This window comes from Carlito syrichta, unplaced genomic scaffold, assembly GCF_000164805.1.
Source record: "Carlito syrichta isolate Samal-C Ts95f unplaced genomic scaffold, Tarsius_syrichta-2.0.1 Scaffold304031, whole genome shotgun sequence".
Lineage (NCBI taxonomy): Eukaryota > Metazoa > Chordata > Mammalia > Primates > Tarsiidae > Carlito > Carlito syrichta.
The window spans coordinates 756,976-775,338 of NW_007248127.1; the positions used below are offsets into that span (position 1 = coordinate 756,976).

The 18,363-nt window shown below is 38.2% G+C and overlaps 1 protein-coding gene across 1 annotated transcript in view; it reads left to right on the top strand.

Annotated features, from left to right (window-relative positions):
• Positions 1-472: 472 nt before the first annotated feature.
• Positions 473-18,363, top strand: part of ARHGEF12 (Rho guanine nucleotide exchange factor 12) — a 142,595-nt gene continuing 124,704 nt past the window's right edge. Inside the window, exon 1 of the mRNA XM_008059428.2 lies at positions 473-779. Within this exon, the coding sequence (XP_008057619.2) occupies positions 748-779 (32 nt within the window). The 5' untranslated portion in view covers positions 473-747. The remainder of the gene's footprint in view (positions 780-18,363) is intronic.

Below are 18,363 nucleotides of genomic sequence, written 5' to 3' on the forward strand. Positions count from 1 at the left end.
CTAGGCCGGGCCGGACGGGAACCTCGCGCCCCTCGCGGGAACCGCCGCCTACCCGAGCGTCGGGGAGGAGCCGCCGCCGCCTCTGCCGACTGCGGAAGAGTCCGGGCCTCCGAGGGATGGGGAGCAGCCCGCGGCGCTGAGAGACGCGGGCCCCTGTCACCTCGGGCTGCGGGACCCCCTCTCCCGGCACCCGCAGCTCGTCCCGGAGCCTGGTGGGCGCGGCGAGGGAGACGAGAGGAGCCCCCGGGCCTGGGGACATGGAACCGCGCGAGCCTGGCGCGGGACGGCCCGAGACGCGGCCGAGGCAGCGGCCGCGAGAGGCCGGCAGCCCCAGATAGAGAGCGGGGACGAGAGGGCCCGGCTGTGCCTGGCGGGGGATCGGCGGCCCCGACACTCCCGAGGAGGAGCCCATCCCGCCCCGGCCCCGGGAGGATCTCCGGGTCCCCTTCCCACGGCTGCCTTCTCCGAGGAAGTTTCTCCCTGCGCCTTTGGGAGGATTCGTCGCGAGCCCTGGGACTCGCTCTCTGGCTGCTTCTCTCCGTTTGTTTTGGGAGATAACTCGTTTTGCTCCGGCCCGCGTCCCCTGACCCCTTCCCATCGGATGTTCTAGATGACTGAATGGAGTTTTGAGTTGGACTTCGGTGTCCCGGACGGAGTTGGGCCTGATCCCAGAGCACTGGGGGTGGGGTGGAGGTGTTACTGTAAAATGCAAGTTGGATAAGGGAGGACCTCTCGCCAAGGGCCCCAATGAGTGGCACACAGTCTACTATCACCGACAGGTGGGTATGGACTCCTGCTCCGCTCGGCTGCCCCGGTCACGCCCGACCCTGCAGGAGAGCCGGGGACCGCGAATTGCCTTTGGCCAGAGAGGTTGACAGGCGTGGGGAAGAGGGTGGTTTCGGAGCTGTGCAATTAGTGTAGGGTTGCTGCCAAGCCGTCCGGCCGATTGAATCTGGAAATGTAGTTTTTCTGGAGAGAAACCCCCCCCCCCCGCCGATTCCCAAAGAAGGTCTGGTCAGGACCGTAGCTTTCCGTCTGTAGTGTGCATTAGGATTCTGTGCTCATCTTGGACCCAGAGGCAGGTCATTTTGGGTGAAGGTCAGTGCCTGGCGTCGGCTCGGTATTGGGGTATCTATCGGTTTTAGTCCTGTCCCGGGGTAGTTGTCCAGACGGTTCCTTTTGGGGATTTCTGATCGTGAACTTAATTTTGAGCCTGCTGAGTTGGTGATTTGCGAACCTGAGTTCTTTTAGGTGTTGAGCTGTAGAGTGTTTAATTATTATCTAACAATTTTCCAGAATGTTGACATTACCAGTAAATCACAGGCTTTCGCTGGAGGCAATGTCCAGGAGCTGAAGAAATTGAGGGAAAATCACGGGGTTTGCTTTTACTTACTGTATTTTAATGTTCCATCCTCCAGAAAGATTGGCGTTTATGGGATATAAACCCTCAGCATAGTGTAAGCCTGGCAGGTGGATTCGTTGAGTTTGTCCTTCACAGTGCTTGTCGGTGTTGCGTGGTGGCCGTGAATTGCACTAGACCTTACCTGGTTGGAGTGGAGTTACCTTATTTCGAGGAGTTATACTTTGGAATAGGTTAAGGGATGAAAGCATATTGCTTCCTTTACCACATTTCATTTCTCAATTATGACACCGTATGCTAGTCCCAAATTTCAGTCAGCTTGCTTTATTTTTCAGTCAACTGTCCAACTATTACATCATTAAAAAAACAGATCAAATAACTGAATTAGAGGACCAGAACTCTTTGATGAATAGTGCTCCTGCAGAAAGTAGTTTAATTTCCTATTAAAAGAGTTTCTCCCCCAATGGTCAGACTCATTTGTTGATTTTAAAAGGGCCAAATTCCATTATCATACCATAACAGCTACTCCAGAAACAGAACTTCCTCTTCCTGTTGATGCTTTCCAGTGTCACATGAATGTTCACTTAAAAGATTCCACTAAATATTTAAGCTACTTAATTCTTTGCATATTTTTCAGAATGGGTTTTCATTTTCAATTAAACAATTTTTAGTTTTTCCAAGAGGACACTTAACATGAGTATCAACAATGCTCATCTCTCTTCTGGTATCTTCATTTCTTTTCTTTTCAGGGTGTTTTGCTTCTGAGAAATCCCTTTCATGGGTGTGTGGATAATTGTTTTCCTGGTTCATTCAATCCTTGCCCTCTCTGTTGAGATTGTAGAGAAGAAGTATTACTAGGAACTAATGTAATGTTGGTTTTCATTGCAATGCTGGTGTGTTTAATTTGTAGAATTAGAACTTAAGATCATTAACTCAATCCACACAAAAATCACTCAAACCCCCCAAGTGATGCTTTTTCTTCAGTCTTGCTTCTCAGGGATTTTCTTCCTCTTTCTACTATCTTGGAAATAAAATCTTGTGATTTGTATCCTTTTATAACTTAGATGGCATACAATATTCAATAAGCATGTGTTACTGAAAGCCTGATCTTTACTAGACAGTGTGCTTAGACAATGTGCTAGGCACAAAAGATTAAAAGATGAATATTCTAAGCTTAATCTGCAAATTGGTTTGGGTATTAATCTTGAACTGGATTAGTTGCTGCCTAATTTTACGAATTTTTTTAAGGGGAAAAAACCCTTGGAAAACCATTTAATAAGCACTGCTTAGACTTATTTCTTAGGAATTTATTACTGGGCTCTTTTTAAAAATGAGAATACTCTTGTTTGACTACCTTTTCTTTCATTATAGTTCATTCTGTAAATATAAAGCATCCATTTTCTCTTTATAAGAGTAGTTCCTGATTTGAATACATGTTGGGGTGATATCTAGAAGTACTAGTTTAGTATTCTTTTTATGCCGGGTTCCTTAACCAACTTACAAGTGAAGAGTAGTTTCTAGCTTTCTCTCAGCCCTACCTACCTCATCCGCTTTTCTCACTGTCTAATTCCAATGTACTGTAGGTGTATTTTGCTGATTCTGGAACCACTGGCAAATTAACAGTGCCACTGTAGCTTTTTAGATAGAGATCCTTTCAAGTTTGAAGTACTATATGTGGTATGGCTTTGTTTTGTAGAGTGTGCAGAACTACCAGGCCAGCTGTGTGAGTTAGGGTTCTTTCATTGTGGTGCTTCTGACTACAGAGTCTGTCTGTCCTCAGTTGAAATCAGACTAGCTGGTTTTGGGCGTTGTTCTGTTTTGCAGTTTGTGGCAGGCGACACATGGCTGAACAAGATAAGAAGGGTTTTATTCTTGTGTTAGGGACGTGCTGGGGCTGGGATGGAATTCAGCTATGTTTAGGCTCTGATTGGTCACTTTGGATACTCAGAACTCTGTTATATCCTGCTATTATTTTGCAGTTAAATCAACACATTCACTTACTCCCTTCTCTTTTCATTTTCTGCTCTTCAGCCCCTACCCCTTTTCTTAAAACTTTAAAACTCAAACTTTTTTTTAAAACTCAAACACTGTTCATGTATTGTTTTTATGTAGTTTATCTGAACATCTTAAAAAAAATCTAAGCAGCTTATGAATACCTTCCAGTCTGCTTTGTAACTTCTGTGAGACCTGGAGACTACACTTAAAAAGTGGTAGAAATGTCTGATTGCAACTTTTGGCCTATATTGATTGCTGCATTCAATCCTAAAATATATCTAATTGTTTGCAATGCCCCAGGTGTCTTTTTTTCTATCCCTCAAAGTTTAGGGGTCCTATGGCAATTGAAATTACTTTTGAGAGGTTGAAAGGAGAGAATGTGCTTTTCATTGAACTCAGTAAATGATTTCAGACTAGATTCTGTAACAGTGAGTTTTCAGGGAAAATACAGACAGGAAAATTATAAGAGTTTTTCTTGAAATAAATGGACTTTTGTCTAGGGCTTATGGATCTTGTAGTTTTTGATTTATGAATAAAGGCTTTGATATAATGACTTCCTTTTTTTAGCTTTAAGTTTTTTAACATAAGCAAATTTTTAAAGTTAGCATGGGAACTTATGACTTTATATACCCAGTATTTGGCATTTTCATTCATGACCTTTTTTCTACTGAAATTGCCATCATGCTTATGATTTTTTTTTAAAAAAACCTCATGTTTGTGTGCTACTTTCAAGGTTGCATGAGGCATCTATCCGCAAGGTTAAATTATTTGTAACACTTATAAAGTTAGTCAGTTGATAAATACAAAGTTGAAATGGGGGCTAAGGCTCACAGTGGTAGCTTTGTATTCAGTGTTATCTTTGTCTTTTCTTTCAGTTGTTCAGTATAAAATTTTGATTCACATAGTTATGCAATAATACATTCACTTGTACAGTTTTACAGGAGTCAACATGTAGAGTCTAAAGTACATTTTTTTGAAAGCGTAAAGCTATAGTCTTCCTGATTAATGGTACATTTATAAGATGTTCATATTTATTCAGTGAAGTGACAAGCTTTCCTTGAAATCATTACAAAAATATGTTAACCTGGTGGTACTGCTTAACACATTGGTGGTTTCCAATTGTTAACATGTATATAACATTGAGATAACATACAAGGTTTTTGGGGGTTTTTTTTGAGTTTTCAACTTTAAAAATGAAATTTGAGGCATGTATTCATAGAACTCATACATGGTACATTTTACATATTTTTCTATAGAGTATTACAGTTTCAAGGAAAACAATTGGAAACTATCTGAGTGTACATATGTGGTTGCCTCTTCTAAAAGTCTTCCAAAAATTAGCATGAATTGCTTCCCAAACTGATATGGGTCACAGAAACAGCAGGATATCATAATGGTTTTCCAGAGGTGATTGGAGGGACTGTTTTGCATCATGGTTATCTGACAGTGTTATTATAAATGTTTTTTAATATAATTGCTTATTTCATAGAAATTGACCACACCATGTTTTCAGGAACAGCAAGCCTTTACGTGGTCTCATCTGTTAGAACTTGGTTTTGGTGTTGTTTCAAAGCTTCATTTGAAAGCATATTGCTTTTGTTTTTGTTTTTGAGTTGGAGTCTCACTCTGTCACCCAGACTGGAGTGCAGTGGCACGTTCCCAGCCACCACAGCCTCGACCTGCTGGGCTCCAGTGATCCTTCCACCTCAGCCTTCCAAGTAGCCAGAACTACAGGTGTGCGCTACCACGCCTGCTAGTTTTTGATTTAGAGACAAGGTCTCGCCAAGTTGCCTGGGCAGGTCTTGAACCCGCGGGCTCAGGCAATCCACTCGCCTCGACCTCCCAAAGTGCTGGGATTACAGGCTGAGCCACCGAGCCTGACCAAAAGCATATTGCTTTTAAAATTTAAAATCATTGAAGATGATTGAAAATTTAAAATCAACATAATTATAAATATTTTGCTTCCTTTGAGTAAAATACCCTCATGTATGTAATGATATTCCTTGGTAGTATAATCCCTTAACATTTATCATATTTTCAATTGAGTGTAGGGCAGATCACATTTCATCATTTACACTTTAAGGTCACTCATAGAGTTTAAATCAAGATTATAAAACTGGAAAGGACAGACTCAAGATTTTAACCTAGATTTTTCTGCCTTTCAAGTCCCCCCCCCCATTTTTCACTTTGAATTACAGTCTTTGTATTTTTTCTGTCCTTTAGTAACTTTACAACTTGACCAAGTCAGAGTTGGATTCTTCTCTTTCTAGTACCTTATCCATTCTAATTTTAAATATCTCTAGAGGATAAAGCTTTTGTCACTTCCTCAGGAGACTGAACAACAATTTGATAGATCTTGCAGTCAGGAAGTTTTTCCTGATCTTTAGTTCAAACTTTCCTTTTAAGTTGTCCTGTTACTTGTGTGTACTTGGTGTACCAGGCTAAATAATGCTGTCCTCCCATTTTATGTTGATATGACTCTAAATGTTTTATACAGTTATCCACCACCCTTTCCATTCCCCTACCCTTAACTTATTATTTGCTTAGTCAACTTGTATGTTTTTTGTGGATCCATTGTCTATAAATCAACCTGTCCCTCTTAATATTTTATTAGCTTTTCCCGAGTTGCTCTCCCAGCTTGAAAAAATGTTCCCCTTAGTTGCCCTCCTAGTACAAAATGTGATATTTTGTATTTTATCTTGATCCACATTTTATTTATTATTATTATTTTTGAGTTGGAGTCTCACTCTGGTTGCCCAGGCTGGAGTGCAGAGGCACACTCATGGCCACCCCAGCCTCGACCTGCTGGGCTCCTGTGATCCTTCCGACTCAGCCTTCCAAGTAGCCGAACTACAGGTATGCACTACCACGCCAAGCTAATTTTTTCTTTATTGTAGTGATGAGGTCTTGCCAAGTTGCCTGGGCTGGTCTCAGACCCGCGGTCTCAGGCAGCACACTCGCCTCAGCCTCCCAAAGTGCTGGCATTACAGGCTGAGCCACTGAGTCTAGAGTTGACCCATATTTTAAAGAAGGAAGTTCCAACTTTAGGTTTTTTTTTGGGGGGGGGGAGGTGGTTGATTTATACCAGGTGTAGCCCAGAGTTCTTAAGATCATTTTAATTCACCTTTATTTCAGATAATTTTTAGAATGAATGTAAGAGATATCACAATCAAGTGAAACACAAATTTGTGCAGACAACATAATTACCGAGTCAACTGATAAAGCAATTACTCATGTTTTAAAGGCTTCTTTACAAAGTGATTCTTTCAAGTATGAGTACCCCTAATGTAACAAATGTTATCAATTATATGACAAAAGGGTAAGGTATAGAAATACTAAGCATTAGGAGCCATTGATTGAAAAATCATTCAGAAGTGAAGATAAAACATCTCTGAAATGAAGACATGTGATTGTAGCTTTAAAATAAAATATATTGTTGCAATATGGTGAGATACATCTGGAAATTGTTACTTTTTTAAGAAGTGGTTTTTCAGTCAGCATTACCTTAAATTGTATGTCTTTTTAAAAAGTTTTACCTTGTTTTTGTTCTCCTCTTATTTCCATATATTGGTTAAAAAAAATAGAACTGCAATGCTTAGCAGTATTTTTTTCCAGTAAAATGGACTGTTAAAATTGGAATAATATTTTATTTTTTCCCACTGTATTCACAAGAATTGTTACTAATGACAAGAAACAACAGTAATAGAAAAAAGTTTATATTATTATAAAATATATAAGATTAGCTGGGCACAATGGCTCACCCCTGTAAATCCCAGCATTTTGGGAGGTGAAGCGAGAGGATTGCCTGAGCCCAAGGGTTTGAGACCAGGGTGGGCAACTTGGTAAGACCTCATCGCTACAATACATTTTTAAAAATTGGCAAGACACGGTGGCATTTACCTGTGGTTCCAGCTACTTGGAAGACTGAGGTGGATTGCCTGAGCCTAGCAGGTTAAGGCTGTGGTGGCCATGAGCATGCTGCCGCACTCCAGCCTGGGCAACAGTGATTCCAACTAAACAAACAAAAAACAAAATACGTAAGATTGTAGAATTACTATTTTATTAGTAGATCTTTTTATTTGATACTGATTTCATTTCAAATTATTTAAATAGATATTCTTGCTCTTCTATATTTTGCCAGTAATATTAGAATTTTGGAAACATGCCAAATTTAGAGTATTTTGCTTTTTCAGCTTTACAATATCTGGAAATATCAAGATAGTCATATATGAAAGACATTTGTAAGACAGCTTCTAACTCCAAGAAAAACCTATAAAGCTAGTGTCTGGACTAATATTCAGCTTGTTGATTCTGTAGACATGCCGAAGTTCAAAGGCTTTGCCTGTCACATAAGCATATATTGTTGATTTTTAGTAAAAGAAGAAATGTACTAAGTTTACCTTATTGAATTAGCATGCATCAGTGCAGCTGACAGTTTAGATTCATACCAAAACAGGATCTTTTACTCATTCAAATGCTGAGTCCTGGTTTTTGAGATCATAATCACATGACAGACCTGGGTGGCTTCCCAGTGTCTAGAGACAAGCAAATCTAATGGCCAATGAAAAGTAGATTTCCTGTCTTGAGACTGTGAGTAACAATTCATGCAGAAATTAGAAATATATAAGAAAGCCTGGTTTAGTTAATGCTTGTCACACTGCTGTCTCTTTTGACACCATGCAGTATATTTTAGTCATTTAAAGATAGTGCTCTTATACTATAGTTTTAGTCAGTATTACATATAAATGTTGATTTTAGGTTCACACATTCAGAAGTTCAAAGAGGATTTTGTAGGTCTTTCATGGATTCAGAAAATGTAGATTATCCTGTTGTAGAAAATTGAGATCTCATCAGCATCTGAAGGAGTTATGCCTGAAATTGATCGTGTAATGCAGGCAGTGGCTGTATGTTGTCCAGAAGAGTCACAGGTCCTTCAAATATACTTAAATACACATAGAAAATCCCGTGAAGGTGCGTAGACACATCCTTCTATGGATTTTAGATGGCTTATCTGCCTGTGTTCCAGATGCAAGCTGATACGTTGTGGTTTGCCCAGTACAGTCTCTGTGGTTTACTCAGAGGAAGTGGTTCTTGTGGGTGAAGGTCTGATCTTTTCCGAGATTGTTGGTGGCGCATGCACTATCAACCTATTTCCTGTTTTACTGCTGTTTGGGCAATAAACTACTGTTGGGCAAGTATTGCTAAAGGGGTATTTAAATGTTTTGTAGTGGAAGGACAGATTGTTATAATGTTGTATATTTAGCTGTCAGATGATATGAGAGTTAAATTAATGTTTGTAAAGTGCTTTGAGATCCTAGAATGAAAAGTGCAGACATATTCCAAATCATTTGCAGATTATTGCGATGTTCGGATATTGCTCAATTGAAGTAAAAACATGTCCAAGTAGTAAAGTACTCTATTGAACTTGATTTTTATGACCATTGAACTGTTGTTTTGTCATCATGAGAATTAGAGTTAGAAATTTTTTCCTTTTTTCAACTCTCCTTAATAATTTTACCCCATATTGGTTGACTAATGGAATAGGTTTCTTGCCTGAGTACTGGTTAAGGCTCATCTACAAAACTTAGCATCTAAAGCAAGCTTCTTTGCCAGTTAAACTGGCATACCAAAATAATGCAATTGAGAGAATTTCCTTTTGATATCAATAACTGCACCATCTATATACAAACCCTATATTTGCTTGGCTGAAACCTGAAAGTGAGCTAACTGAAAGACTTGCATATGTTATACTCCTAATTTTTTTTTTTTTGCATGTAGCCTTTGATATTTAAAAAAATTAGCAGTAATTTTTTTTTGAGACACATTCTTTAAAACTAAATTGTCAACTAATATCTGAGTTCCTTAAGGGTAGGATCGTTCTTATTTTTAAGTAACTGTTATTTGCCTTATTATATTTTTATTCTTTTTTAATACTTAAAAGCATAAGGAGAAAAAAATGGCCAAAATTATCCAATTACCCAGATTGTTGCTGCTCAAGTTACACACACACACACACACACACACACACACACACTTCAATCCATATATAATGGTATAAAAAGTACCTTACTTCTATACCTACATATCCATTAGTTCTCAGACTTTCTCCTCAGAGATAACCATAGTAAAATTTTTTTGTTTTCTCTTCCAAAACATTTAAAAAATATACCAGTCTACAATTTTAATATCCTTTATACCTATCCTGTAATAGGTGTATCTGTCAGCTCTTGTTAGCTTATGCTGTCATAGGAACACCATCCAATTTCAATGACTTTCAACACTGGTTTATTTCTTGCTTATGTTATACCTTGTCATCTGTGGATTGACTGCAGCATTGCTTCACATACCTTATTTGGAAACAGTGACTGCAGAAGCATCCCCTGTCTAGGATATGCCCTTATTATGGAAGGGGGACAGAGCAAGAAAACTGAGGCAAACATGCAATGGTTTTTCAAGCCATCTCCATCATAGCAGACAATAACATCAGCTCACATTTCATTGGCCAAAGCAAGTCATATGGCACACTCCTCAGTATGCTGTAGGGTAGGGATGTACACTTTCTCAGGTGGCATTGCAAGTTGCATGATAATGGGTAAGGCTGTATAATCTTTTTAAGGAAGGAAGGAGGAAGTTGAATAATTTGAAATGATAATGTAGTCTACCACAGGAGGTGCTCAATACATTCTTGTTAAATGGATTGTTTGGAGTCTGTGAGAATTTTTTTTTTTTTTGTCAATGGAAAATTTAAATATACACAAAAGTACAGAGAATGGTATGATGAACCTCAATGTTCCCATCATTAACTTCAGCAGTAATCCATGTGTGGAATCTTGGTTCATCTGTTTCTTTCCCTTGCCTCTCCATTAGATTATTTTGAAGCAGTTTCTGGATACTGTAATTTTACACATAAATATTTTACTAAGTATCTCTAAAAAGTAAAGTCTGAAAGTGTGACTTCTTGTAGTAAATTGTTATTGTCTGATAGTGTGAGGTGATGGTAATGTGGAATGACAGATGTCAACTAGGAGAGAATGTTCATGGAGTGTATCTAGAATTTGACAGCCAGAACTTGTTTTGATTTCATTTTGAGTATTTCTGGAGGAGGCTTACAACAGAATGTCATCTACTTTTCCAGCCTCTACTTTACTGTGTATGTGTGTGTGTGTGTGTGTGTGTGTGTGTGTGTGTAGCAGCAGAAGCAGGTAATTAACCTCTGGAAAAAATAACATTGCAGCAGATTTGATTTGCAGGAGGTTTCATTTCTCACTGAGCCTCTGTTGGAATGATGCCAACTGAAAGGAATCCCAGCTCTTAATGGCTCCAAGTCTTCTGGGAGCTCTCAGTCAGTGATATTATTTACTCTGGAGAAAAACTTCAGAATCATTTATAAAAATCCTGTATTCACCCATGCTATTTATTGTGCAGAGAAAGCGTCTATCATGGCTTTAAGAGGATCTCTGAGGTGATATAAAAGAAAGAAATTAGTCCATTTAATTTTATTTTAGAAATCATTAATGCCACTTTCAGCTGCTCAGGTTAGATTTTCTTGAGGGCCTGAAAGCCTCCATTTTGACTCATGTCACAGATTTTATTAGCATTCAGTGAAATCAATAAGTTTGCCGTTTCCATGGTTTTGGGGAGCAGTCGGTGTTATGAATCTAGGATCATCAGTTTCACAGGGTGTTCTTTTTTGGGGGGATGTTATATAACAAACGGAGAGAAGCAAATTATACAGATATATAATATCTTCAGTTTTTAGGTTGGCAGGTGACAATGAGGATCAAAAAGAATTATATAGCTCAGTGAATAAATTATTCTATATAACATGATGGAAATATTTTAATATAGTACCACTGTCAAATTAATTTTATTTTCTTAACTGACTTTTCTTTTTTTATGGAGACAGTGATATTAAAGTAGCCTTTATAGGTATCCAGATAGTTTTAGTTTCATTTTTTTATTTTTATTTTTTGAGTTGGAGTCCCACTTTGTCGCCCAGACTGGAGTGCTGTGGCATGCTTCCGGCCACCACAGCCTCGACCAGCTAGACTCTGGTGATCCTTCCACCTCAGCCTTCCAAGTAACTGGAACTACAGGCATGTGCTACCATGCCTGGCTAATTTTTGATTTATTGTGGACACGAGGTCTTGCCAAGTTGCCTGGGTGGGTTTCCAACCCTCGGGCTCAGGCAGTCTATTCGCCTCGGTCTCCCAAAGTGCTGGGATTACAGGCTGATCCACTAAACCTGGCTAGTTTTCTTTAATTGTGTTGTATTGCTAACCTCATTTCAGAATCCATGTAGGGATACAGTAGAAAAATAGCTATCATTGTAAATAAAATTATTTACATTTGAGTTGATTCTGGTTTGGTTGCTTGGGACAATATAGTTATTTAAAATATAAATACATAAATAAGTTTTCCCCATGGAGACTAACTCTTTGACTTGCCATAATTCATATTACACTTTATTTTTCTGATATATCACAATTGAAAACATTAGTTTCAGAGATAATAGCTTGTCAGTACAGGTTGAGTATCCCTAATCCAAAAATTCAAAATCAGAAATGTTACATAATCTGAAACTTTTCGGGCACCAGCATGTACCACGAATGGAAAATTCTACAGGTAAAGTACTTAACACTAACTTTGTTTCGTGCCCAAAATTATTTAAAATGTTGTATAAAATTATCTTCAGGCTATATGTATAATATATATATATGAAACATAAATTAATTTCGTGTTTAGACTTAGGTCCCATCCCTAAAATATCTGATTATGTATGTGCAAATATTCCAAAATCTGAAAAAAATTTGAAATACAAAACACTTCTGGTCCCAAGCATTTTGGATAGAGAAACTCAACCTGTACCTTTGTCAGAATAATGTACTTTGGTTGCATTTTAGTTGCATTTGTTAGCTGCACAATTTGGGGAAAGTTTTGCTAGTTACTTTATTTACCCAGAAACCCTACATGACTAGAATTCTTAAAGCACTGCTTAAAGGTAAATGGGTATGTTGCCTGAATGTGAACAGTAAAAAAAAGGAAGCTTCTCACCATGCAGTTATAGCTTAAAAGGATACAAGGCACAATTCTTCCAAAATAGGAATTAAGTCAAATATTATATGGATAAATATTAGTAATTATATTAATTTTGACTTCTCTTGGCAGATTTTTTTTTAGAGTATCCTTTTGTCAGAGATAAAAAGTAGCTCTAAAGGAAAATATATTTTGGACCTTAATTGTGTGTGTGTGTGTGTGTGTGTGTGTGTGTGTGTGTGTATTATATTTTTTGCCCTTGTGAGAGAGGAGCAGTAAAAGGGAACTGAAGAAGGATGATATAGAAAAAGGAGCCTGAGTTTTGGTGTGTCGGACTTATTCTGTTACTAGCAGTTTGGGGATAATAAGGGGAGTAATTATACTTTGCAGGGGGTCATGAAGATTAAATGAGAGTGTATTTAAGTACCTAGCAATAGCAAGAGGTCAGTAAGTTACAGCAGCTGTTATTGTTTAAGCCTCCGAAATTAGTTAGGTTTTCCAAAAACTTTTATATATGCTTGTAAAATGATTTTGACTTCATATGTATTTTTAGCTACTGCTGCTAAGATAGTTTTCTTTTCCTTGCTGTGATACTATTCCTCAACTTTTATATTTAAAATTATAGGCTATTTTTAGAATTAAGGTGCATTTAGAGGTAGTGAATAGATTTTTTAAGAGTCAGGTATTTCGATTCAAACTGTGGAACAATAACATCACTAGTCACACAAAATGGGTAAGATTTAGGATCGGCAGTAAATGTTTAAATTTGCCTCTGATCACTGAGAATTTGTTCAGTTCAGTATTTATCAATATTAATTCATTTGTTTATTCATTTATTCAGTAAATATTGAATGTCTGCTCTTTGTGGGTCATGGTCTTGGCAGTTATGCCGAGTTCTTGCTACCTGCTGAATTTTACTTAAAAATTAAGTAATTAACCCAAAAGAATGATATTTATTGATCAGTGCTGAAGATTAAAATGAAAAGTCATGAGTATTTTGGGGAAGTTGTGGTGTAAAATCATATTTAATTATTAAATTATTCTTATTTTCCAAATTAAAAATTAATGTGGTTACTTCCTATTCTTTTATGTTTTCCTTTTTATTTTATCTTTCAGTTTAATTATATTTTAGTGAGTTATCTAGACTGAAATGGAAAAGGCTTTGTGGTAAGTTGAAATTCTAAATAACCTTTAGATGTTCACTGCTTTTGAGAGAGAAAGTCACATTTTATGGATTAAGCATTGTTTCACTTATGACTTGAAGGAGAACCTCTCTATTTCTTACCATCCTCTTTGAGGGTAGCAACTGATTAAGCATATACTTTGTGCATCCAGTGAAACTGTGATAAATATAGTGGTGATTTGGTAAGGAGGATTCTGGAAACTATAGTATTTTGATCAGCAAGATGGCGTTTAAATCATGAAAATTAGTTGCTCCAATATTTTAGACTTTGAAATGAGCCAAGTGAGCATTCTAAAAAATGAATGAAATTAGTCCTATAACGAAACTTGATATGTAGGAAAGGATCTCATATTTATCGAGTACACATTAAGTATTGGGCACTGTTCTAGGTATTTTCTGTGCATTATCTTTTAAAATCTTAACTATGTAAGTTAAATATTGTCCCTTTTTAAACTGAGAAAAATGAGGCTCTAAGCAGTTGACTAACTTACCCAGCTCACATAGGTTCTAAACAGAAGAGCTGGGATTATGACTCCATTGCCCACTTTTTGGAACTGCTCTTCTCAGTCCTACTTATAGTGCATCTATATCAATCAGTTGTTCTTTTGAATCAGTTGGATGAAACCCAGAACGTGCATTTTTTTCTTTAACAACAGCATTAAACTGTTGTCTTTGTATTATAGTTTTATAGATGTATTTTATTCTGTGTCTTACTCTTAATCACCTGTTTTACCTCTTTCCTTTTCCAGATTTCTGACATGAGGAATTTTGTCTCATTTGCTCTAAGGAGTGACTACATTGTGCTTAAGGTTGTTATTCATTGCTTTAAATAGACACACATCTGTAAACATTGGACTTTTTTGATGCCTCATCTGTGCTGCTTATAGATCATAATTATTTTAAAGTTCTTTTAAGAAGTTTAAGGCCTGCTTATTATAAGTTATATGTTTTTTGGTGTTATAGGAATACAGTGCAGTAAAAACTGATTCCCTAAAACTGTTAAATGGTAAGGGAGAAAAGGGCAACGGATATCTTTTAAAAGTAGGTGATCAGGCCTTTGTGAAGCACAAATGATACAAATATATTGGGTTGTAGTTTTTCTTAGCAAGAATCTGTGTTTGGTTAAGTGACAACAGAGATAATATTTTCTGTTGCCTTGTTATAGTAACGATCTTTCTTCCCTTTATCATTCAGTTTACTTTTTTTTTCAGTCAGGGTCTCACCATCACCCACCTGGAGTGCAGTGGCACGATCATGGCTCACCGCAGCCTCAAACTCCTCAGGTGATCCTCCAGCTCAACTTCTCAAGTAACTGGGACTACAGATGCGTGCTGTCATGCCCAGTTAATTTTTTAATTTTTTTTTGGTAGAGATGAGGTCTATGTTGTCTAGGATGATTTCAAACTCCTGGGCCCAAGCAATCCTTCTGCCTCAGCCTTCCAAGGTGCTGGGATTACAGACGTGAGCCACTGAGTTCAGCCAGTTTACATTTTCTATCAAATTTTTTTTTTCTTGAGTTGGAGTCTCACTGTGTTGCTCAGGCTGGAGTGCAGTGGCATGCTCATGGCCACCGCAGCCTCAGCCTATGGGCTCAGGTGATTATTCTGCCTCAACCTTCCAAGTAGCTGGAACCACAGGCTTGTGCCACCACACCCAACTAATTTTTTGGTTTTTTATAGAAGTTTCGCCATGCTGCTCAGGCTGGTCTTGAACCCCTGAGCTCAGGCAATCCTCTCGCCTCCGCCTCCCAGAGTGTTGGGATTAGGCGTGAGCTGCTGTGCCCGGTTTATCATTTTTTTAAAAAAGTAATTATTTATTTTATTATAGCTGAGTCTTAAAACATTGTTACTTTTTTCTTTTTGCAATCTAGTTATGGAAGAAAGTGTGTGTGGGGTGTGTGTGTGTGTGTGTGTGTGTGTGTGTGTGTGTGTGTGTGTGTGCAATGACTGTGTTTTGCTCCTATCTATGTTATAGGTATGCTGTGTGTGTCTGGGGTTTGTATGTCCCATCCCCCACCAGGAGGGTACAACCAGTCTCTCAGGGCCTGTGTTCTGCCTTTTGTCCTGTACCCCATAAGGGAGTCTGTTGCTTGCACCCATGGGAACATGCTGTAATCTGGGCGGACAAACCCCCTCCCGCCCACGTTGAATCAGCAGAGCACACTCCCATCCAGGAGGGCATGCCAGGGTGGGCACCCTTAGGTATCACACACTCCCGACTTACCCTTCTCCTTCCCACTCACCTGAAAGCACCGACATGTGGCTCTGCCCATTGATTCTAATGTTCTGATGAACAGAATCTATGATGTCATCAAGCTTAAAATCTTAGAACCACCTCATCCTTTTAGAAACCATTGGTTAATCTCAGGATCTCAGACTTCATCTTGAACAACTGGAGTAAATTTCAGAACCTTTAAGTCTATCTCAGAACCTTGAGGTCACACTTGTAAGCTTGGGGACAGCCTCAGAACATTAGGTCTGTCTCAGAACCTTGAGGCCTGTTTTAGGACCTTCACACCAAACTCAATATTGGGAAGTCTCAGAACCTTATCTCTAGCATCATACCACTCAGGTCAATATTAGAACACTGAGGACTGTCACAGAATCTTGAGGTCTCAGTCTTGGAATGATGTGGTCAGTCCGAACCATAGAATCAAATTCAGAGACTTGAGAACAATCTCAGGACCTTCTGGTGCCCAGAGACTCTGGCCCCACAGAGATGCCCATGAAGAGAGGGGACATTTTTGTCTTAGTGTTCTCATGAGTTGGGAGGGCCCTCTGAGAGAGGGCCTGCAATCACAATTGGTTCAATTTACAGATAGGGAAGATGAGAATCAAGAGAGGGGTAAGAACTTACCCCAGAGGGGTAGAGTGAGTCACGATTAACAAGCCCTCCTTCCCAGTCCCCCCACCCTGGCATCATAACTGCCCTCACCATGACATAATGTCACTGCATTTCGGTCTTCTCATATTCTAGCTTGTGACTGGGAAGGAGAGAGGGCACAAGGTCCCACACACCCCATGTGGACCAGTTTCTGAAATGAAAAACATTTTTACATTTAATCTCTTTTCTGCTTTGTAAATTATTTTTTTGTTGTTACTGAAATTATGTGACATGAATCATTTTAGTTTAGACACTTTTTGTTTTATAAAATGTATAGAAAAATTGTTTAAGAGATATTTAGGTGTGTTATTTTATAATTTTACTCTTGCTGGCTATATATTTTCTTACATTGTTTTAGTAACCCTCAAAAATCTAGAAAAGAAGTAGTAGGCAGATAGTTTATGAAAGAAGCTCACAAACTAAATCTTTTATTGAATAAGTACTGTTTCTAGGTAGAGGAAGACCAGAGAATTATGATTTGAGAATTTTACTAGATTTAAGATTTACAAAGAAGCTACAAGCAAAAGGCAGTGCTCTTTGAGACACTTTTAAAGATGCAGAGACTTTCTAGCCCTTAGGGAGATCTGCAGACTTCCGCTATGCTGAGTTCTGGGAAGCTGCTTTTTCCCATGCTTGCAGCCTCCCTGTGGGGTAAAGGTCTGTTAGTTTTGCATAAATATTTACTATATCTCGTTTTAGCTAGCATTGCTTCCTCACACTGTTAGCAATAAGGAGACCTTTGCTTATCCAGCTTGAAAAATTTATTGTTATCAATAAGACTAATCTGGAGAATGTTCTGTCATCTTTGAGGGTTGATGAAGTTAAAAAGTCAGACTGGCAAAAATAATGAGGGGATAAACAACCAATTCACAGTGAATAAATTGGTTGTTATGGAAATATTTGCAATGCTTATTTTTTCATATTTAATTTTTTAAAATGAAAAGGTTGTTTTTACACAAACAGCATAATTCACTTGTCACATCTAACACATTATTGTCACTTTTATATGTTTATTTGTATGATGTTCGTAATAGTTTTCATTTGCATTTACTATACTTTTACAACTGATTCCTTATTTTGTAACAATGATAACTAGCTTCCACATATAAAACTTCAGTCTAGGTGTTTTACAGACGTATTTAGTAGATATAGCAACTGAACAAGGCTGACGTCATCCCCACTTTACAGATGAGAAAAAACTTAGATTCACAGACATTCATTGACTAGTCCAGTATTTTCCAGCTAGAAAATTTTTGGAACCAGGTTCAAAATCCAGGTTAAGTGAAGGCTTGCATCCATAGACCCAGTTACTTGGGAGGCTGAGGCAGGAGGATCGCTTGAATCCAGAAATTTGAGGCTGCAGTGAGCTATGAACATGCTACTGCACTACAGCCTGGGTGATAGAGTGAGACCCCATCTCTAAAAAAACGAAACAGATCTTTTGATTCTTGATTCATTGTGTTTGCTGCTGTACCCAATTTTGTGTAAATTCAAATGAGAAGATTCAACCAAAGATTTTTTATTTAGTCTCTTAATGTAAATCACCAGAACAATTTTTAAAATGTGTTCCAGGGAACAACCAGGACACTTCATTAGGGATGTAATTTTTTTGTCTTATAAGCCCTATATTCAGGCACTCAAGGCCAAAGGTAGAATGTAAAATGGATTACCCCATAACCTCCAGACTTTGATTTTATTAGTAAAAAAAAAAAATCTAATTTATTGTTTTTAAATAGTCTAATTCATTTTATTAGTAAAATACAGTCCAATATTTGCAATTCCATATGACTCAGGCTAGGAGCAGTCTGTCAATATGATTGCATCTTAGATCTTGTCATTACTTGTGAAGATTCTACTTTCCAGTTTTTTATGTTTTTCTCTCTTACCTTCTTCTTCTCCCCATATC